This window comes from Doryrhamphus excisus, chromosome 9, assembly GCF_030265055.1.
Source record: "Doryrhamphus excisus isolate RoL2022-K1 chromosome 9, RoL_Dexc_1.0, whole genome shotgun sequence".
In the NCBI taxonomy this organism is placed as follows: Eukaryota; Metazoa; Chordata; class Actinopteri; order Syngnathiformes; family Syngnathidae; genus Doryrhamphus; species Doryrhamphus excisus.
The window spans coordinates 18524532-18548454 of NC_080474.1; the positions used below are offsets into that span (position 1 = coordinate 18524532).

General features: G+C 40.9%; 1 protein-coding gene across 3 annotated transcripts in view; it reads right to left on the bottom strand.

Moving 5' to 3' along the window:
- Nucleotides 1-1729: 1729 nt before the first annotated feature.
- Nucleotides 1730-23923, bottom strand: part of galnt13 (UDP-N-acetyl-alpha-D-galactosamine:polypeptide N-acetylgalactosaminyltransferase 13) — a 33679-nt gene continuing 11485 nt past the window's right edge. For 2 of the 3 annotated variants that reach the window (XM_058082561.1, XM_058082560.1), the window contains exons 9-13: nucleotides 21612-21751; nucleotides 20271-20369; nucleotides 19524-19658; nucleotides 11390-11610; nucleotides 4347-4495 (exon numbers count right to left, since the gene is read on the bottom strand). In XM_058082561.1, coding sequence (XP_057938544.1) covers nucleotides 11425-11610; nucleotides 19524-19658; nucleotides 20271-20369; nucleotides 21612-21751 — 560 coding nt within the window. In that variant the 3' untranslated portion in view covers nucleotides 4347-4495; nucleotides 11390-11424. Of the gene's footprint in view, nucleotides 4496-11389; nucleotides 11611-19523; nucleotides 19659-20270; nucleotides 20370-21611; nucleotides 21752-23923 lie in introns of all 3 variants that reach the window. The other variant, XM_058082562.1, reaches the window with a different exon arrangement.

The following is a 23923-nucleotide window of genomic DNA, read 5'->3' on the forward strand; positions in this document are numbered from 1 at the left end:
TCAGTATTAATAAACATAATATTTTTGTACTTAGAGCATAGAAAACCTGTTTATAAGTTTCAAAATAAGGTTTTACCATAATTGGAGCCCTGCAGACATGAAATAACACCCCTATAGTCACCTTTAGACTCCAATAATTCTTAGTTTACACCCCATTGTGCAACATTTAATGCACAGGCTACATGATCACTGAAGAAACGCTATTATTAGAAAAGCTCGTTATATAGCTCATTGTATATAGCAAGCTACCAAACTAACTAGTTAGCCTCCAATTTATTTTTTCTAAACTTAAGAAAATGATATATAAATAAAGTGGGGACAAAGGACAAAGTAAGAAGCTAAAAACGTACCACTTCCACATGGAATGGGAGGGACACTTTTTTCACTCATCATGTCAGTCATGCCAATGGCTGAATCCATGACTGATACTTGACTACTTGACTACTGGATAGGCTCAACTAAGGTGAAGGTGCATAGTTCCTCAAATCATAAAAAAGTAAGCAGATAACTGGAAATGTGCTTTCTACTCAGCTTTAAAACAAACAGCAGAAAACAATTTTGGTAGGTGCTGCTGCTTTGGTCAGCAAAAGAGGTCAAATCGACTCAGCAGTCAACTTGCTAATGTGTGTAGAAACATGTGGAAACATGTTTCTAATGCTGGCAATTAACTGATACACAGCATTTGTGTTAAATGAAGCCACTATCTGGGAAAATTTTAGTACGCCCTAAAGGGGACCCATTATGCTTCTCCCACTTTTCTGACCTATGAATGCAGTTAGAATGTTGGATTCTCGTGTTAAAAGATGCCAAAGTTTCAGATAATGAGGTTTGTGCATTTGGAAGTGAGCCCTGAAAGAAATTTGGGATGGCTCAAAATGCTGAGTTTCAAAAGGCGTGGTAAAACTGCCTCTTTGTGATGTCACAGAGGGGCAGATTTCCTTATATGGCCGTGGGTTGAATAAATTAAAACAGACCATTTTGTCAAGAAGCACAAATCAAAGGAAATACAGCTGGAATAGTTGCAGATTCTGCCAAATCTAAAAAGCTTTCTGTGCGGGTTATTGTGTGTAGCTGCTCTATAGGACACCACAACTCATTACAAAAGGGTTGAAAAATGAGCATAATAGGTCCCCTTTAAATTAAGACTGGACACCTTTTTATACAAGTGGTCCTCAAGTTACGGGATTCGGCTTCGTAGGCACGGATTCACTTCTACAAATAAATGATTAAACATTAATTTTGGTCCAGGCACACTTAGATCGCTCGAGAAGTTACGAGCTGCATGTTGCAAGGATTCACTTCTTGCAAAAGAAGAAGACAGAATAAACACCCACCAATACTTTGGTGTTAACCGCTATGTATGAAACTTGTACGGCATCAGAGAACCACTTGTATAGTATCAGTGATGCGCAGTTAAGGAAAAAAAAATACTGATAACATAAAAATTAATATTAATATTTATTGTAATATTTCCTGTATGATTCCAATAACTTGTAACATTTTCTTACGCATAAATCTACAGCATTCTTTAGCGCAGAAACTAGAGGTGAGGCAGCAGTGTTGTTTTTATCCGGTTTTGTAGTACCAGTGGACTGCACGGCGCTCGAGTGGTTAGCGTGCAGACCTCACAGCTAGGAGACCAGGGTTCAATTCCACCCTCGGCCATGTCTGTGTGGAGTTTGCATGTTCTCCCTGTGAGTTTTCTCCGGGTACTTCGGTTTCCTCCCACATTCCAAAAACATGCTAGGTTAATTAGCGACTCCAAATTGTCCATAGTTATGAATGTGAGTGAATGAATGAATGTAGTACCAGTACCAGTTGTGCTTCACAAACTGGGTTGTGTGGGGCGTGCCCGTTTCTCTTTCTCAGCATGTTGCCAATATATATTGTATGCAAAATTATTATCAGGCTGACATGCCTTTCAAGTTTTTTTTTTTTTTTCATCTTCATGACTGACGTTGTAGGTGTAATAATTACATTTGTGTGGGCGGGGGGGCCCTCAAAATAATTAAAAGCAGTCAGGTAGTCCAGTGGCAGGCAGCTACTTTGCTGTTGCAAATGTTCAAGGTTGTGGGTAGCTGACAGAATGTTGACTTTTTAATTAAAGTCTGGTCTTCAGGGGCGCTTGTAAGACTCGGCTCCACGATATGTTCCAAAAGGTTTTTACAGTGAATCTCCTAGCAACAACTAGCTTTATATGTCAGTCATCAGTTGCTATGGGAAATACTTACCCAGGGACTTTAAAACCATCCATCCATCCATTTTCTATACTGCTGGTCCTAACTATGGTTGCAATCCAATCCCAGTTGACTTTGGGAGAGAGGTAGTGTACATTCCTAGACTGGTCGCTAGCCAATCGCAGGGCATACTTTAAAGCCAAAATTATATAAAATATGTATACACTTAGTAGGTCCCTATTTGTGGGGGTTACATTCGATTTTTGACACTATAATAAAGTTTGCTTCTACTCATTCAAAACCCTCCTGCTAGTTTAACGTTGACGTTCCCATCGGATCAACATTTACAATAAAAGTTCATTCATTCATTCATTTTCTACCGCTTATCCTCACGAGGGTTGTGGGGGTGCTGGAGCCTATCCCAGCTGTCTTCGGGCGAGAGGCGGGGTACACCATTCACACTCACATTCATACCTATGGACAATTTGGAGTCGCCAATTAACCTAGCATGTTTTTGGAATGTGGGAGGAAACTGGAGTACCCGGAGAAAACCCACACATGCACGGGGGGAACATGCAAACTCCATACAAAGATGGCCAAAGGTGGGGAAAGACAAAATAAGAAGCCAAAAAGTTACCACTTCCACACAAAATAGGAGGAGAACTCTTTCATTCATTCATTTCCTACCACTTATCCTCACAAGGGTCGCGGGGGTGCTGGAGCCTATCCCAGCTGTCTTTAGGCGAGAGGCGGGGGTACACCCTGGACTGGTGGCCAGCCAATCACAGGGCACATATAGACAAACAACCATTCACACTCACATTCATACCTATGGACAATTTGGAGTCGCTAATTAACCTAGCATGTTTTTGGAATGTGGGAGGAAACCGGAGTACCCGGAGAAAACCGGAGAAAACATGCAGAGATGCCCAAGGGTGGAATCGAACTTGGGTCTCCTAGATGTGAGGCCTGCACACTAACCACTCGTTCGCCGTGCAGCCCCCATTATTAAAGTTCATTCATTCATTCATTTTCTACAGCTTATCCTCATTAGGGTCGTGGGCGTGCTGGAGCCTATCCCAGCTGTCTTCCGGCTAGAGGCGGGGTTCACCCTGGACTGGTGGCCAGCCAATCACAGGGCACATATAGACAAACAACCATTCACACTCACATTCATACCTATGGACAATTTGGAGTCGCTAATTAACCTAGCATGTTTTTGGAATGTGGGAGGAAACCGGAAAACCCGGAGAAAACATGCAGAGATGCCCTAGGGTGGAATTGAACTTGGGTCTCCTAGATGTGAGGCATGTTTTTGGAATGTGGGAGGAAACCGGAGTACCCGGAGAAAACCCACGCATGCACGGGGAGAACATGCAAACGCCACACAGAAATGCCCAAGGGTGGAATTGAACCCTGGTCTCCTAGCTGTGAGGTAACCTGCGCACTAACCACTCGACCACCGTGCAGCTCCACAATAAAAGTTGATTGTTATAATTATTAGGTTAAATTCGGCACCAGAACCCTCTTTGTCTTTCTTTAATTGCATTTTTACGCTTGCTACAGAAGTAAGCTAACAAGCTAAATGCATAGAAGCACAATTCAGGTTTTAGCCCTATACAGTATTTAAGGTGTGACAGGACTGACCAGGACCGCAAGAATCTGCCCAGTCGCAAATGCTGACTCGCGAATATGTGTCTTGAATTTAAAAAATAAATAAACATTTTCTTCAGCTGATATCTCATTAGCAGATTTTGTTTAATCGTCAAATATTGACATTGACATCTGCCTTCAATATCAATAAAATCCCTGTCACTTAACTGTAAGTCACTTTATATGAAAGGGAGATGAGTTTTTGAGGATGGTACCGAGACACCAGTGAACTCATCACCTCATAGATTCAAATGAAGATGCTCATTTGATGAAGTGGGTGATCTTTGTAGCAAAGTGTTTGTACAGCTCGCAGCTGGCCAGCACAGTGTGAGGAACATCGTTTAATTGCCAGTGCTGCAGATCATTATGTAGCCTGAAGGGCATCTTCTCTTGAACCTGAAATGAGCTGTAAAAGGACAAGCGTCCGCAGTGCACGATATCCAGGTGCTAAAAGGTTCTCTTTGTAAGATGGTGGACGTGATGTGGTGATCGGAGCCACCTAATGAAGAAGCAGGATCAGGGGATCAGACACTTAGGGTCATGTTGCGCAGCAGCCACTGCTGGGAGCGGCTCCCGTTGCAGCCCCTCTTGGTGGGGACCATCTTGTCCTCTTCCAAAGCCGTGTCCAAACATTGGTTGGTGTTCACATGCAGCAAGGTAAGTCTCTGGAGAAACAGGAAAACAGGCAGTCATCGATCCATCCATTTGTTTGCTACCTATTCAGGGTCATGGGGAGCTGCAGACAATCCCAGGTGACTTTGGGCGAGAAACAGGGTCCACATAAGTCTCTTTCACACTACTTGTAAAAAGGTGTGAGTTCCCTGAATTTTTACCACTATTTTTCGGTATCAACAGTACTGATACGGTATAATGGGATAATCCATCCATCTGTCCACATTCGGGTTGTGGGTGAGCTGGAGCCTATCCCAGCTGCTTTAATGATAATAGATTGTCCTTGAACTTAAATAAAACTAAAATCATGCGTTTGGTAACAGCAGAAAGGACTGTGTGGAAATATGGGCTAATAACGATAAAAGCAATCTTCACTCACTAAATGTACTGCAAAAAAGGCCAGTCAGGATAATTCAAAATGCCGCATACAGAAAACATACTTCTTATTTCTAAAATCACAAATACATATATATTAAAAAAGTATATTGAATATCAACTCCAAATATTAAAGCTCTGATATACTCAAATGTTTGAGTTTTTGAACTCGAAAAAAATGTAGCAACTGATTGCCTCACTTTTTTGGAGTTCTGCTAACTTATTCGGGTTAAGCAAAATTTGTTCTCAATCAGAAATCACTCCACACTCTTTATTGCTCTCTGGTTCTACCATATCTTACTTATTGTGTGGAAATATGGGCTAATAACTATAAAAGCAATCTTCACTCGCTAAATGTACTGCAAAAAAGGCCAGTCAGGATAATTCAAAATGCAGCATACATAAAACATACTCCTTATTTCTAAAATCACAAATACATATCTATTAAAAAAAAGTATATCGAATATCAACTCCAAATATTAAAGCTCAGATATACTCAAATGTTTGAGTTTATGATCTTGAAAAAAAAATGTAGCAACTGATTGCCTCACTTTTTTGGAGTTCTGCTAACTTATTCGGGTTAAGCAAAATTTGTTCTCAATCAGAAATCACTCCACACTCTTTATTGCTCTCTGGTTCTACCATATCTTACTTATTGTGTGGAAATATGGGCTAATAACTATAAAAGCAATCTTCACTCGCTAAATGTACTGCAAAAAAAGGCCAGTAAGGATAATTCAAAATGCTGCATATACATATACTCAAATGTTTGAGTTTATGAACTCGAGAAAAATGTAGCTGATTGCCTCACTTTTTTGAGTTCTAACTAACTTATTCGGGTTTACAATGTGTGGTTATCGTTTTGTGTGAAAGGCACAGCCAACTAAGTGCAATATCTAATAGTATGACTCTGATACGGTAGTTTTGCAGAATTTCTGTGTGAAAAGAAGCTACTGGTAACCATTCATACCTGATTATTAAAAAACAATCCCACGTTCACTGCAACTTTGCTCTGAAGAGTTGAATCCACAAGTCTTAAACTTAATATTATTGATTTCCCACATTTCCCAACACACATACGTACAGTACAGTACAGAACATTCCATGCCAATGTCTGGCCCGAGCTTATTATTACTCACAAGCTGGAGCGAATACAAAAAAAGACAACCAACAAACAAACAGGAGCGAAGGATGGTCTGGTCGAAAAAAAGGCAAAAAAAAAAAAAAACACAGCATGCGCAAGCGCTCACAGAAATGAAGACCTCACTGGCAGAGATGTGGTTATTGTTACGCTTAATTTGTTTTCTGCTGAATGCAGACCAGCCAGTTTAGTTCAGGTTCATACACAGTCTATCCATTGTTCAAAAGGATTCACTTTGTGACACCCTTCCTTTACATGAATGCACTTCAATGATTTCAAGTTATCACAATACATTTACGGGCTGCACGGCGGTCGAGTGGTTAGCGCGCAGACCTCACAGCTAGGAGACCAGGGTTCAATTCCACCCTCAGCCATCTCTGTGTGGAGTTTGCATGGTTTGAATGGTTGTTTGTCTATATGTGCCCTGTGATCCAGGGTGTACCCCGCATCTTGCCTGAAGACAGCTGGGATAGGCTCCAGCACCCCACGCGAGCCTTGTGAGGAAAAGCAGTAGAAAATGAGTGAATGAACTATGTTGGATAATACCAATGCAAACGTGACTATAGGGGTGCTATTTCATGTATACACACACACACACAGCTGGGATAGGCTCCAGCACCCCCGCGACCCTCGTGAGGATAAGCAGTAGAAAATGAGTGAATGAACTATGTTGGATATTACGAATGCAAAAATGACTAAGGATGCTATTTCATGTATACACACAAACACACACACAGCTGGGATAGGCTCCAGCACCCCAACAACCCTCGTGAGGATAAGCAGTAGAAAATGAATGAATGAACTATGTTGGATAATACCAATGCAAACGTGACTATAGGGGTGCTATTTCATGTATACACACAAACACACAGCTGGGATAGGCTCCAGCACCCCCACAACCCTTGTGAGGAAAAGCGGTAGAAAATGAATGAATGAACTATGTTGGATAATACCAATGCAAACGTGACTATAGGGGTGCTATTTCATGTATACACACAAACACACAGCTGGGATAGGCTCCAGCACCCCCACGACCCTTGTGAGGAAAAGCGGTAGAAAATGAATGTATGAACTATGTTGGATAATACCAATGCAAACGTGACTATAGGGGTGGTATTTCATGTATACACACACACAGCTGGGATAGGCTTCAGCACCCCTGCGACCCTAGTATGGAACTATTTACGCATCACAGTTGCTTTGGCATATTTGAATGAATGCACCTTGTGCATTTTTCTTCCTGACTATGTATTTTGAATAGCAACAGTAGCAAGAATCCTTTGTGTTTACCAGGGTCGATTAATTCTGTCCTGCCGGTAAAGATGAGGCACAAAAAAGTACAAACTTGTACTTTGGTGTTTTAGCTACTTATGTTTGTGCTTCCAGGAAGTATGAGCATAAGCAAGCAGTCATACCTTTCATCATGAACCTGGCATGACAGAGCTCTCTAGAAAACCTATGTGTTCAAACAGAGGAACAACAAAGAGAGCAGGTGCTGTACATCACACACATGACTTATAAACCCCCACCAAAAAAATAAAAAATAAAAAGAAGACAAGTGCTCAGTAGTGCAAAAGACCTCCATCAAGGTTGAATTGTTAACACATTCAGGTAATTAGTTTTTGCAGTCAAAAGCATGCGCTGAGACAGTGGATGCATGACACCAGGATATTAAAAGGCTTTTTTTCTGCAACATACTTCTATGTTCATCTATGTCAGTGTTTATCCAATTTGGTCAGGATATGCAAAGGTAAATATTCATTCATTCATTTTCTACCGATTATCCTCACGAGGGTACAGGTACACCCTGGACTGGTGGCCAACCAATCACAGGGCACATATAGACAAACAACCATTCACACTCACATTCATACCTATGGACAATTTGGAATCGCTAATTAACCTAGCATGTTTTTGGAATGTGGGAGGAAACCGGAGTACCCGGAGAAAACCCACGCATGCACGGGGAGAACATGCAAACTCCATACAAAGATGGCCAAGGGTGGGGAAAGACAAAATAAGAAGCAAAAAAATTACCACTTCCACACAAAAAAGGAGAACTCATTCATTCATTCATTTTCAACCACTTATCCTCACGAGGGTCGCGGGGGTGCTGGAGCCTATCCCAGCTGACTTTGGGCAAAAGGCGGGGTACACCCTGGACTGGTGGCCAGCCAATCACAGGGCACATATAGACAAACAACCATTCACACTCACATTCATACCTATGGACAATTTGGAGTCGCTAATTAACCTAGCATGTTTTTGGAATGTGGGAGGAAATATATTGAATGAAAAGCAAATCATAACTATCGTCAACATTTTATTAGTAACATTCAACGCTATTTAATTATGGAGTGGGCCGATACAAAATGAGGTGGAGGCTGCAACATAGCCCCCTTGCCACACTTTGGATATTCCACTTTGTGGAATAATGGCGAGTATCCTAGAGATGAGAGACTGGAAAGAAAAAGCTTCTGGCTTTCGTCGGAAAAAAAATCGAAATATGAGAAGTATGGAGGTCCTGTCCTTTGCTCATAATTATTTTATGTCTCCTCTTGGGAAGATAAAACTCTCATCTCAGCCTTTCCACGAAACCAAACAGTGTCTTCGGAGCAAGCCGCCAAGCGTGTGCACAGCTGAGACCCTCTAATTAAATGAGGACGGGTTCTGACCGTAAGCTCCGGCTGACAAAACAATATCCTCCGTCACCCAGGCAGCTAACAGGACTTGCTGAAAAGGCTTCCTGTGTAACGTTGTGCTTGTGTCGACTTTAGAAAGAGCCGCACTGCTTTGAGGGGAATACGAAAAAAAAACCACCAGTAGCTTTGTCTCTTGGCGGCGTCGACCAACAGCCTCATTTGTTTCTAATGGTTCCCTGATCCTGTGTACAAGCTCTCCCGCTTGTGCTGGCTATGCTACAAGGAACTCGGGAGTGAAAAGCAATTCAGGCCATCTAACAGCAGGTCACTTCACGACTGCAACTCTGACACACACGAGCAGCCATGGGAGCTTCTTACCCAATTTACCCAGCCCGGACACAAAAACCCAGGAAGCAAAATTGCTCTTTCCATCATCATCTTTTTTTTTTTTTTTTTTTTTAAACGGCACAACAAAACATAATTCACACTCCCTGAGTAAACAGAACTGGATAGACACCTGGTTGGAAAAACAAAAAAAAGCTGGGCCAACGCTGCATGTAAATGAGCGGTCGGAATGCTGCTGATAATTGGGATTCATTGGTTTTATAACATGTGCATGGCGTACAGTGTACACAGCTGCTGTGGACCAATAGAGGAGTGTCCTGAAGGGCCAGGTCCACAAAAGGCATGGTTCAAAATGAAGGATCACTTCAAAAGAACTTGTAAACAATGGCAAGCTCGTTTCAATCAGCACTGCACACACACACACACACACACACACACACACACACACACACAATAATAATGAGCTAAAAATAAACACATCCTCCTTCATTGCAGGCATCGCTCACTCGCAGGCAGTCCAGGGGACAGCAAGTGAATTTTCAACATTAAATATTTATGATGGAAAACAAATGTCAAATGAGATCTAATTTGGCATGAAGACCAACAAAAGGTCTTATTTGTAGCGTCGTACAAGGTGAACCATCTCAATGGGACATCTGTCATCGCTTGATGGGCCTTGGCCCCTGAAAGGTCATCAGTATAGGCTACTTAACACTTCCTAAAACTATTTATTCTAACTAATATCAACGGCAACACAACAGGCTCGGCATTTGTCTGAGGCCTGTACTACGAAGTTTGAATTATATTGTTTTTTACCATTGAAGATAAGGGATAAGTGGTACTACAAAGCCGGATAAAAACTTCATTAGTCAAGTCGGGATTTTCTAGTCTTGTCATGAGTACGTTCACGTAAAACGGGCAGGGTTAGCAGCATATGACTAACTACCAGTGACACTGTGATACTTTGTTGTCTGATCACGGCTGCACGGTGGACTAGTGGTTAGCGCGCAGACCTCACAGCTAGGAGACCAGGGTTCAATTCCACCCTCGGCCATTTCTGTGTGGAGTTTGCATGTTCTCCTCGTGCATGCGTGGGTTTTTCTCCGGGTACTCCGGTTTCCTCCCACATTCCAAAAACATGCTAGGTTAATTAGCGACTCCAAATTGTCCATAGGTATGAATGTGAGTGTGAATGGTTGTTTGTCTATATGTCCCCAGTGATTGGCTGGCCACCAGTCCAGGGTGTACCCCGCCTCTTGCCTGAAGACAGCTGGGATAGGCTCCAGCACCCCCGTGACCCTAAGTGAGGATAAGCGGTAGAAAATGAATGAATGAACTATGTTGGATAATCCGAATGCAAACGTGACTATAGGGGTGTTATTTCATGTATACACACAAACACACACACAGCTGGGATAGGCTCCAGCACCCCCGCGACCCACGTGAGGATAAGCGGTAGTTTTTGATGCATACTTTAAATTTATTACGTATATGCACAGTTTGACTGCATTTAAGGCATCAAAGTAAACAAAGATACACTCCATTACAGAGTGTATTTTGCTGTTTTTACATATATACTGTATATATCATACATTTGTATCACGAGCATGCTGGAGCCTATCCCAGCTGTCTTTGGGAGAGAGGCGGGGTACACCCTGGACTGGTGGCCAGCCAATCACAGGGCACATATAGACAAACACACTCACATTCTTACCTATTGACGATTTGGAGTCGCTAATTAACCTAGCATGTTTTAGCACCTAGCACACAGAGATGGCCTAGCATGTTTTTGGAATGTGGGAGGAAACCGGAGTACCCGGAGAAAACCCACGCATGCACGAGGAGAACATGCAAACTTCACACAGAGATGGCCGAGGGCGGAATTGAACCCTGGTCTCCTAGCTGTGAGGTCTGCGCGCTAACTACTCGACCACCGTGCCGCCTCCAATGGACAATTCGGAGTCGCCAATTAACTTAGCATGTTTTTGGAATGTGGGAGGAAACCGGAATACCCGGACATGCAAACTCCACACAGAGATGACCGAGGGTGGAATTGAACTCGGGTCTCTTAGCTGTGAGCCCTGAGCGCTAACCACTTTTCACCGTGCAGCCATTTTTACAACATGTTAATTCATTTTATAGTAACTCCAGGTTGTTGCATGGTCACATTCAAGCACACTCCCACTTTGGGAACCTCGGCAGTTGAGTATACAGACCTCCACTGGATTCCCCCACATCCGTCCATCTTCTGTACCGCTTGTCCTCATTCTGGTTGCATTCATTTCAAATCTGTGATGGCATTCTGAGTGTCCACCCAAACTTCTACTCTAATTACTCACTACTACTTCTACTCTACTATGTCTGATTTCTACAACGCTGCTCACCTCAGACTCGAGAGGCCTCCAGACCAGACTTCAGCTTAAAGGAAATAGTCAGTGGGGCTGTAGTAGAGGCGCCTAGCTACCTCCACCCGTGTGTAGTTGTGCAGGATCCAGGACTGAACTGAACTGTTGTTACAGTACTCCACAGTGGGGCCGAAGGTGCCGTCCTTGAGACGACTCATGGTCAGACACGACTGGGTGGAAATGTGCCGAAAGGTGTGCTTCTGTGGCGGGTAATAAGGAAGGGAAGAGTGTTACGGTTGGGATTATTTTCACACTAAATAATACATGGATACTTCACTGAGCCTTGGGGTTAATCTTATCTCAGCAAATTAAACCCAAAATGGATATTTTTTTAAATTGGTAATTAGGTTATGTCTGATTTGTTGGAAACTTATGAATAAAACACAAACGTCCTACTTTCTTATATAAACATGCAAATTACCATAAACCTCACTCATCAACTAAAAATTATGTACTACATTTAGATATTTTAATAGCTTTCTAGGTAAAGAACATAAATGTCACACTCAGATGTTAATGTGTGTTATTTATGGCGCTGTACACTCTTTAGGGGGTTAATTGAAAAGATTGGTGTGTCACCTGAAATGATATTTGGAAATGATTATATGCAATGAACTGCTGGATGGAATTCTTGCATTAGCTGCGGATGCTCTTTAGAAACTACTGACCTCAAGGAATGAGGCAATGCCACCTTCATATAAGCGAGCAGCTCCGGGGGGAAATCATTTGATGCCTTCTTACTCGGGTTATATTCAGAGACGTCATTGATGGTAAAGAAAGAGACAGAGGGGCAGGAAGATGTTTTTTCGTGGCATTTAGCTTGTCTGTGTCATCAACTGCTCGTGTACTCGACTTCTGTGTCTTTTCTTTTTCAATACCATCCTTCCTTTACCTGTTCTCTGTTTTTGCTTTACAGTATATGTGGACGATACAATAGAAGTGAAATACTGATACATTTAGAGCAGTCAGTGTACAACTTGTGTAGTAATACAGTTCACTCGTTTACCACAGCGTTAGGTTCCCAAAAAAAACCCACAATGATTCAAATCCACGAAGTAGGCCACTGTGATTCTTTACCATCATTATATATATTTTAAGGCTGTGAAATACATTTTATGTATTTTTCTTAGACGAGTATTAACATGTCCTCACATTTCTTTCTCGTTTAAACAATCTCAAAGTTCAAAGTTTTGTTTGAATTTTAATGATCAAACTCCTCTGACATGCCTCGTCACCGCACTGTTCGGCTGTAGCGTTTTTATATCCTTGTTAAATCAAATTTACTTATATAGCACCTTACAACATCCTAATGGTGCCCAAGGTGGTTCACAAGAGTAAAAACATGTTAGAGAAAACTAAGAACAAGATAAGATTAAATAAGATAAACACTAAAACAAACTAAAACAACACTAAAACACTAAAAAAAAAATACAAAAAAGTACTGTTTTACTCCTCCTCATAGTCCTACATGAACCAAAGACTCATTTACAGTATTCCATCATGGCACCTGAGCGATCATAGATCATATCATAGAACTATGATTGCTCGTAAACAGGAAACGCAGCAGTGGCGGATGAAGGAAATTGCAGATAGTCGACAGCCAATCAGAATGCACAACACGATGAGCGGGTTCCTTTAGCCAATCAGGACTGCTGTGGCTGTCTACCCATGCTGAGAACTGGACATGTCTGGACGTGTGTGTGTGTATACAACACTGGTAGCAGTCGTAAATACAATACATTGCACCAATAGATGGCTCTAATACACCACAAGTACGCAGAGCACAGCTTGGCACTGACTGATCTAAAATATAGAGAAATAATAAAATGTCGGGTGTGCTCACCTATGTAAGATACTGTTTCAGTGCACACTATGATCCTTTATTGGGGCATTATGACTTGAAATATGAACCTTCCCAATTGAAAATCCAGATTTCCTGATTTGCAAACCCTTGCAAAAGGGACCTGAGTCTGATCTGCACTTGCAAGTGGGTCACATCCAAGCTTTTCCATCTGCCCAAACGCAGACATCCACTCTAAGTTTGTCAATTACCAAAAGCCCAAATGCTTTAAGTCCTGGTTATGGTTGAATGCGCATCTGCTGGAGCCTGGAACCATTTAGATGACATTAGCAGCACTTAGTCTACCGAGTTATTCAAGTGGTGGGGAGCGGAACCATCATGATATTCCAGATTTGGAATGTAATATGTCTGCTGGTGGTTGAGTGACAGCAGGAGGCAGAACGCTTTAGGGCATTCTCACAATCAGGGTCCTCCTCATTATCCTTTTCTCCATGCAGAGGCACTACCCTTCATACCATTTTCACAGTCCAGAAGAGATGTAGATTTTTTTTTTTCATGGTTAAAACATATAGAATATAAAGACCTCAAAATTGAAGAACCTTCTTGATCTAATTTAAACGCAACTGTTCTTCAGAGGTGGAATCTCATTGTTCAAAAGTCTCTCTCCCGCTTACAGTTAGTCCAGAACTCTGCGGCACGGCTTTTAACAGGAACCAAAAAGGGGGAGCACATCACCCCAATTCTGGCCTCCCTACATTGGTTGCCTGTTCGTTTTAGGATTGATTTTAAGATTTTATTGTTTGTTTTTAAGGCGTTGAATGGGCTGGCCCCCAAATACATCTCGGACCTCTCTAGCTCGGTCACTGAGGTCCGAGGGCCAGCTCCAACTTGTGGTGCCCAAGACGAAACTTAAGACCAGGGGGGACCGAGCCTTTTCTGTGGTCGGCCCCAAACTATGGAACTCTCTGCCCTCCCAAGAAAAAAAGGCCTCCAATATCGAAAGCTTTAAGTCTCGTCTTAAAACCCACTTTTATTCTCTGGCTTTTAACTCAGAGTGACTGGTATGGTCCTGTGTCTTTTAGTTCTTCGTTTTTATTGTAATTGGTTCTATTTTTTATACTTTTATTGCTTTGTTTCTTGTTTTTAATATTTTAATATCTATTTTATTATTTTATTTCTTAAATGCTCTTTTAGTTTTGGATTATTACTTTTTATTTTTACTAGTCTGTGCAGCACTTTGGAAACTCTGTTTATAAAATGTGCTATATAAATAAAGTGGATTGGATTGGATTGATTAAGCTTTCTTGAGGGAACCACACTGTCTGAGAAATGTGCCCATGGGAACTTCACTCCTTTGGTGTGAGGAAAGCAGGAGCAAAATGTTTCTATTTTCCTCAGTCCGCAGTCTGCAGGATTCCAAATCAAAGAACAGGTTTTCCCAATGATCTCGACAACGCAAGGGATGGCATCATAGACTGAGGCTGTTCTGTTGGTTCAGTCAACGAGCTCGTGGTTGAAGAATAATATGACATTAGCTCGAGGAAGACAGAGCTCAACTTCCAATAATGTGACATAGAAACAGGAGTTCAAAACAGAGAGATTCTCCCATTCAATAATGCATGTCAAGAAGTTCCTCAGATGTCTGGTTGGATCAATCAAACTTCTCTTGGGAACCATGCTCTCTCCTGTATGCATATAGCGGTATTTACACTATGCCTGCAATGCATGTCATTTAGACAGCACTTAGACAGGTTGAAAACTAGTTTACATACTGTTCATGGACTTGGCACGCAATTCGTGACTGAAAATGGTGTGCACTGGCGCAAAATGGCACAACATATTTAAACTGAAGTCAATTCCGAACGGCATCGTATACGAGACGCATTGTTCCCACTAGTATGCATGTGACATACTTTGATACGCACTGCTTGTACTCAGGAGTTCACAAATTTCCAACATTTCTAAACCGTGCACAGTTTACACATACCTTTTTATGACCAATTTATGCTAGGAGTCCACTGGGCCGGCGCCAGTTGGTGCCAGTTTGCGCCAATGCAATTTGCTGTGGCGACTAGTGTCGCACCAATAAGGTGCCTCAGGTGGCTCAAACTGCCTCCCAACTGGCTTGTGGTGGCCCGTAACGGCGGCAAAAATTTTGTTTCAAAATGTTTAAAATCTTCGTGTCCACCAAGTGGAACCAAATGTCTCAAACAATCCGCCTATTGGAATCCACCGGAATGTAATGGCACGAGCCAAGTTGTGCCATTGAAGCTCGGAGTCCACTGGGCCGGCGCCAGTTGGTGCCAGTTCGCGGCGCCTAGTGTCGCACCAATAAGGTGCCTAATGGCGTGCAGTGGCTCAAACCGCCTCCCAACTGGCTCGTGGTGGCCCGTAACGGCGGCAAAAATATTGTTTGGCGGCAAGAAAATGTCAAAATGTTTAAAATCTTCATGTCCACCAAATGGAACCAAATGTCGCAAACAATCCGCCTATTGGAATCCTCTGGAATGTAATGGCGCGAGCCAAGTTGCGCCAATGAAGCTCGGAGTCCACTGGACCGGCGCCAGTTGGTGCCAGTTCGTGCCAATGCAATTTACTGCGGCGCCTAGTGTCGCACCGATAAGGTGCCTAGTGGCTCAAACTGCCTCCCAACTGGCTCGTGGTGGCCCGTAACAGCAGCAAAAATTTAGTTTGGCGACAAGAAAATTTCAAAATGTTTAAAATCTTTGTGTCCACCAAGTGGAACCAAATGTCGCAAACAATCCCCCTATTGGAATCCACTGGAATGTAATGGTGCGAGCCATGTTGCGCCAATGAAGCTAGGAGTCCACTGGGCCAGCGCCAGTTGGTGCCAGTTCGCGGCGCCTAGTGTCGCACCAATAAGGTGCCTAATGGCGTGCAGTGGCTCAAACCGCCTCCCAACTGGCTCGTGGTGGCCCGTAACGGCGGCAAAAATTTTGTTTGGCGGCAAGAAAATTTCAAAATGTTTAAAATCTTCATGTCCACCAAATGGAACAAAATGTCGCAAACAATCCGTCTATTGGAATGCACTGGAATGTAATGGCGCGAGCCAAGTTGCGCCAATGAAGTGGGTCGGCGCCAGTTGGTGCCAGTTCGCGCCAATGCAATTTGCTGTGGGGCCTAGTGGCGTGCTGTTGCTCAAACTGCCTCCCAACTGGCTCGTGGTGGCCCGTAACGGCGTCAAAAATTGAGTTTGGCGGCAAGAAAATTTCAAAATGTTTAAGATCTTCGTGTCCACCAAGTGGAACCAAATGTCGCAAACAATCCGCCTATTGGAATCCACTGGAATGTAATGGCGCGAGCCAAGTTGTGCCAATGAAGCTAGGAGTCCAATGGGTCGGCGCCAGTTTGCGCCAAAGATTATGTGATTGGTGTTAAACTAATGTTCGCTCGGCATGTTCCCATGTTGCCGTTATTCGGCGCCACAGCGAGCCACTATGCGCCAATCACATAATCTTTGGTGCGAACTGGTACGAACTGGCGCGAACTGGCGCGAACTGGCGCGAACTGGCGCGAACTGGCACCAACTGGCCCCGGCCCAGTGGACTCCTAGCATCAATGGCGCAACTTGGCTCGCGCCATTATTCATTTGTGCCCAAATTGCATACAACTGTGGGGACAAAATGTAAACTAGGATTCACAAGTAGTATTCTCATGGGAATGACGTTCCCGTTTGCACACCAAATATCAACGTTCTCATGTGGATTATGTTTCTGAAAATAGTCACACCAGCGTCCAATGTCCCAAGGAGCCATTTTGGGGCTAAAGCGCCTCTAAGAATGTCTGGTCTGATCAATCAAAGTCCTTCAGGGAATCATATTTCCCTGTTCATGTGGTGTGGAAAATATCAAAGTTCTTGTGGGAATAGTTTTTCTTCTCCCCCTGTAAATTTCCCTACTTACAATATAAAGCAACTGATTGGTAAATTCCAAATGGCTTTAAACTTCAGGTGGAAAGATATAATGAATGAGAATAGAGGTCAGGTGATCCTGGGCAAAGCGACGAGCCAATGAAATATAAATGGTTAATGTAGCCGCTCAGGATTTCAGCCAGTGTCTTTCACAAGCGGGCTAAAAATAAACGTAAGTCACTGACTGAGGTGAAACCCCGTGGCTATATACAACAGAGACCAGTCCTCTCCGTTTATGAATTATTCTCGTTTTTTATATTAAGGATGCACCCCGAGAACAATGGGCAATGAATTGATTTCTCCGAGGGCTTGTTCAGTGCTGCTTGGAAAGATCTCCATTCCTTCCAGTATTGTATCTACATGTCAAATACAAATACATCTCAATGATTGAGTAACCATAACATAGTCAACATCATTTTCGCTGTATATGATATCATTCGTTTTGTTGACTCGACTTGCTGAGTTTGCTCTGATTCGTCCTACTCCTTTTCAGACATGTTGAATTATGCACATGTAAGCCCTCGTTTATCTCTATACGTGAATTTCTGCAAAGTACTATTCATTAGAGCCCTCTAGACATGAAATAACAACCCTATAGTTACTTTTACACTCATTTTACCCAGTATAGTCCATATAACCAGAGAAAATAAGCGTGTGTTTCAACAAATGCATGCTGGACGTGTGGACAAGAAGTGATGTGGGGATTCAGAGTTGAGTTTTAACTGGAATAGGGGCCACAACAGTAGCTTGTGTTATTATTATGATGTATGATAATATGTACTATGATGTACTATTATTATGATGAGGAAGATTATTATTATGTTATTGTGAGTTAAATTCCAAAATGATATTAGCCTGACATTGGCAATGAAGTTGGCTGCACGGTGTTCGGGTGGTTAGCGCGCAAAGCTAGGAGACCAGGATTCAATTCCACCCTCGGCCATCTCTGTGTGCTAGGTGCTAAAACATGCTAGGTTAATTATTCATTCATTCATTTTCTACTGCTTTTCCTCACAAGGGTTGCGGGGGTGCTGGAGCCTATCCCAGCTGTCTTCGGGCGAGAGGCGGGGTACACCCTGGACTGGTCGCCTGCCAATCACAGGGCACATATAGACAAACAACCATTCACACTCACATTCATACCAATGGACAATTTGGAGTCGCTAATTAACCTAGCATGTTTTTGTAGTGTGGGAGGAAACCGGAGTACCGGGAGAAAACCCACAAGGGTGGAATTGAACCCTGGTCTCCTAGCTGTGAGGTCTGCATGCTAACCACTCGACCACCATGCCGCCTGCTAGATTAATTAGCGACTCCAAATTGTCCATAGGTATGAATGTGAGTGTGAATGGTTGTTTGTCTATATGTGCCCTGTGATTGGCTGGCCACCAGTCCAGGGTGTACCCCGCTTCTTGCCTGAAGACAGCTGGGATAGGCTCCAGCACCCTCGTGAGGAAAAGCGGTAGAAAATGAATGAATGAATGTTACTAGTGACATCTAATGGCCAATGAAGAACTACAGTTCATTAATGCCTTGTTAGCTTCCTTGACAGCTTGTTTAGTTCCTTCTATGCCTTAGTTTCTGTTTCCATGCCCTTATTTTGTAGCCACTTCCTTTGTTGTTCCTTTTCGTTCACGCTCACCTTTACACACCTGCCTCTAATTTTCTGTTCCCTATTTAGTTCAGGTGTGTGCTCCTTCCTGTCGGTTCATTGTTTAGAATTTGTTTGGTTTGGGTAGTTGCTGTTTCTCTGCTGCTGCATAGCGCAATTATTATTAAAAAGACATTTTCACCTGTATTTGTGTTTGAATTTGTTTAGAAAGTTTAGGCCAGGAATATGTACCATTTGGTTAAATATGTATTTTTTTAATTAATCTAATAATAGGCCATAATCAACCACAAAACAGAAATAATTTATTATTTAATACAGTGGTTCCCAAAGTGGGGTACGTCAATTGCCACAGGGGGTACGTGAACAAAAATGAAAAAAAACAATTAGCGCCTAACAGTTCAAATTGCGCGCCTGAACACCTCACAGTGGGAGGCGACCGCAGCAGGAAGGAGATAGAGTTGTTCCTTGTTCTGTGTGCATCATAAAAACAAATATGTAAGTCTGAATGATTACTTTGTGCATTAAGAGTGTTTCATCTTGAGGATTTCATTTATATATTCATTTATATAGTATACCTCAAAATCATATTCCCATTTGCCAACATACTGGTTGAGAGAAGAGAACACAGCTGCTCAAGTCAACTGTGCAACCCGAGCGGCTGCTTTAAAAAACTGCCAAACAGCTCCATCTAGTGGTAGTGCTGTTTACAATGCAAATATCCTCAGACACATTTTTACCAGTTAACAATAAGGAAAAACGATTGTCTTACCTCAGCGTCATACTCAAACATCTGATTGCCCTTCATGTGGTGGCACTTGATCATGAGGACGGGCCCGTTGAGGTGGGAAACGTCCAAACAGAGGTCATCTGTCCGGATTTCTTTGTCCGCCGTGTATGAGAACACCTGAAACACAAGCATAAGGAATATCAACATATTCAACCCTTTAAAATTTGATTATTTACATGATTGGATTAAATTTTATTCTTGCTGTGAGTCTAACTTTCTGCAGACTTTTGAATTGTTTAAGAATCCAACATCCAGCCAGGACTATGTTGAAAAACCATAGCATTTCAGTATGTGGAATCAAACTATGGAATGGTCATAAAAAAAATAAAAATAAATTGAAATAAAATTTAAAAAAAATTAATAAAATAACAAAAAATAAAATAAAAATAAAAATAAAAATAAAAATAAAAATAAAAATAAAAATAAAAATAAAAATAAAAATAAAAATAAAAATAAAAATAAAAATAAAAATAAAAATAAAAATAAATTAAACTATATTAGGAAAGCAGGAAGTGAACAAATGTAACAGTTACTGATTGTAAAAGTACCAGATGGAGGGGTAGGATTTAATAAGCTTTGCTTCTTCCTACTCCTTTTGGACATGTGGAACTGTGAACTGATTATGTGATGCATTCAATTGTAATCTGATGCATGTTCAAATGAAATAAAACCATTACAATTATCCATTACCAAATTTGATTTGATTTCTGCATGCGTTTTTCTTCTCACCTGGTTTCCACCTATGCCATGGCAGTTGAAAAAGCCGACTTTGTCATTCTCCTTTCGTCCCATGTTGTCCAAACACTGGTTGGTCTCAACATTCCTGATCTAGCAACATGAAACACATTTACAGATACAAGTTAAAGCAACTATAAAGCACTCAACATGAGATTTAAATATCCATATTACAGAAGAAGGCATTGTTATAGTAATATTCAATGTAAAATAATTATGTACCGGCAGAAGATAAATGTTTTTCATTTTGTTTAATTCTAAATATGTCATTTTTGTAATCAATGTTCAATAGAATGTAGGGGAAAAAATGACACCAATAATAATCTCTGGGGATTAAAAGGGCAAATTTCTGATGCTGACATTTGGTTTTACAATTAGTTCCAACCCTTGGAGACATAGTCATGCCAAAATCATTACATTGACACTAAACTTTAACTCAGAGGTTCAACATTTTTTCACCATTCCCACAAGAATCAATACTGTGAAGCACATTGATAGTTTACTGTAAGTACGGCCTTTCCCTACTCACTTCAATTATCTTTCATTGTTTCTCATGAGGGCTGCACGGTGGATGAGTGGTTAGAGTACAGGTCTCAAAGCGAGGAGATCTGTGTGGAGTTTGCATGTTCTTCCCGGGTTTTCTACTCCACATTCCAAAAACATGCTAGGTTAATTGGCAACTCCAAATTGTCCATAGGTATGAATGTGAGTGTGAATGGTTGTTTGTCTATATGTGCCTTGTGATTGGCTGGCTGGCCACCAGTCCAGGGTGTACCCCGCCTCTCGCCTGAAGACAGCTGGGATAGGCTCCAGCACCCCTATGACTCTTGTGAGGATAAGCGGTAGAAAAATGAATGAATGAATGGCATGAACTTGGTTGCACGGCGATCGAGTGGTTAGCACGCAGGCTCCAGGAAGGAACAAAAAGGCATGAACATGGCAATAATAGCCATCAAAATTCTCATGTTCATTTTCATTTATTATGTGGGGGCCTAAACATTTATGTGTAAATATATAACTAAATTTGCCATTTGCTGTATTTCATCTTAGCATTACATAAAAGACTGAGAAGCTTCTTTACCCAAGCTTTATATACCCAACCCACCATGTACAGCAGCTCTGTGTCAACATATGCTTGGAGCAATACCTGCTGCACCAACATCCCACTGTTTGTTTATCATATGCGTACAATCCGAACACAAGGGGATGTTGAAACTCATCAACTTCTTTAAGCTCCTCCCAAAGCAATAACGTTTTCGGACGACACAACCCTGAAGCAAAAAGACGTGTGATTCAAAGCACAAAAGATCAAAAGTACAAAAAAAAAGCTCATACTTCACCAAGTGAGTAATATCTTCTTGGGATCTGCGAGTCTGGGTAGATGTTCTCCAGATACCAGGAGAACGGCTTGCACTTTAAGGCTTCACGGAGGGCTTTTCGGGAAGAAACGTCGCCATAGTTCACTCGCATGACTCCTGCAGGCCCAGTTCATACACATCATTAGTAAGTGCCTAAACTTTTTTCTTTATTTATTTGTTCAAAACACATAATAAATATTGTAATAAATACATATCTCCCTGACAATCTCAATTAATGTCAAGTGTATGATTTTTTTTTCATACGACATATGAGGAATTGTCTTTTTCATTTCTCTAACAATGCAACAATTGTTGAAAATGTGAGCTCTTTTAGCCAAATGGAAACCCCATGATGCATCAGTCTGCGTGATCCTCAGGCAGTTTGCACGCACACACACACACACACTCAAAAACACATTAAGCTGAATGTTTCTCTGCTTCATGAGCACGTGTGGATCAATCCAAAGAGGGTAATTACCCCGAAAAATAAAGTAGAATAGACTAAAATGTCTTAAAGTGTTATTGAGGAAATGAATCTGTATATGAAATGTACATTTAGGTATATTACAACCAAAACACATTAATTCATTTTCTACCGCTTATCCTCAAAAGGTTCACGAGGGGTGCTGGAGCCTATCCCAGCTGTCTTCGGGCACCCTGGACTGGTGGCCAGCCAATCACAGGGCACATATAGACAAACAACCATTCACACTCACATTCATACCTATGGACAATTTGGAGTCGCTAATTAACCTAGCATGTTTTTGGAATGTGGGAGGAAACCGGAGTACGCGGAGAACATGCAAACTCCACACAGAGATGGCCGAGGGTGGAATCAAACTCGGGTCACCTAGATGTGACATTGTGATATTGCTATATTTACTGAATACAAATATAATATAGGGCATTAAGACCACAATTTGAACTTAACAATGTGAATGTAGTATTCTACATTGGTCACTAGGTGTCAGTAATTGTCCAGAGAGCCCATAATAATAATAATAATAATAATAATAATAATAATAATAATAATAATAATAATAATAATAATAATAATAATAATAATAATAATAATAATAATAATAATAATAATAATAATAATAATAATAATAATAATAATAATATATTATAATAGTAATTGTTATTATTATTATATTAATATTATTAATATTTTTTATTATAAAAATACTATTATAATATATTATTATTATTATTATTATTATTAATAAGCCCATAATAATAATAATAATAATAATAATAATAATAATAATAATAATAATAATAATAATAATAATAATAATAATAATAATAATAATAATAATAATAATAATAATAATAATAAAAAATATTAATAATATTAATATAATAATAATAACAATTACTATTATAATATATTATTATTATTATTATTATTATTATTATTATTATTATTATTATTATTATTATGGGCTTATTAATAATAATAATAATAATAATAATATATTATAATAGTAATTGCTATTATTATTATATTAATATTATTAATATTTTATTATTATTATACTGATTATTATAATAATTGTTATTATTATAATAATAATAATTATTATTATTATTATTATTATTATAGGGCTGCAAGGCAGTCGAGTGGGGACCCTTGTGAGGAAAAGCGGTAGAAAATGAATTAATTAATAATAATCATCATCATCATCATCATCATCATCATTTGCGGAAATTCACTTTTTGCGGTGCAGTCTAGAACCAATTAACTGTGATAAAACAAGGGATAAATGTACACCTATTAACCAGTGCTTCTCAATTAGCTTCTGTAGGGAACCTCCCATCACATCCCACCCCCCCACCCCCACCCTCACAACCCACCCTACAACCACCTGTCTATGAGGCAGATGCTTTAATTAATTAATTAAGTCCGATATAAGCAAGAGGGAAAGTCTTGTCTTGTTCTGAGCATCACATGTTGCACGTGATGAATAGCCTCTTTGAACTTGAAATCACCTGCTCAGCTCAGGGAACAGGAAGGAGGAGATGTACCTTTAATAGTATCACCAGATGCCTCTCACAAACTCACACACACTATTCCCATACTATTCTCCCTAAAGCCTCACTGTAACAGGCGGGCGATGGAGTTGGGCCAAGCTGTACAGAAAAGCTCATCCATCACAGCACCTCCATCTAAACGTGCCCATGGAGCAGCCTGATAAGGTGAAACGGAAGGTCACAATTTGTTCCGTAAAAATCAGCAGATTACACGTAATCCCTTGAAGGTTGGCAGGTATCTGAAATATTTAA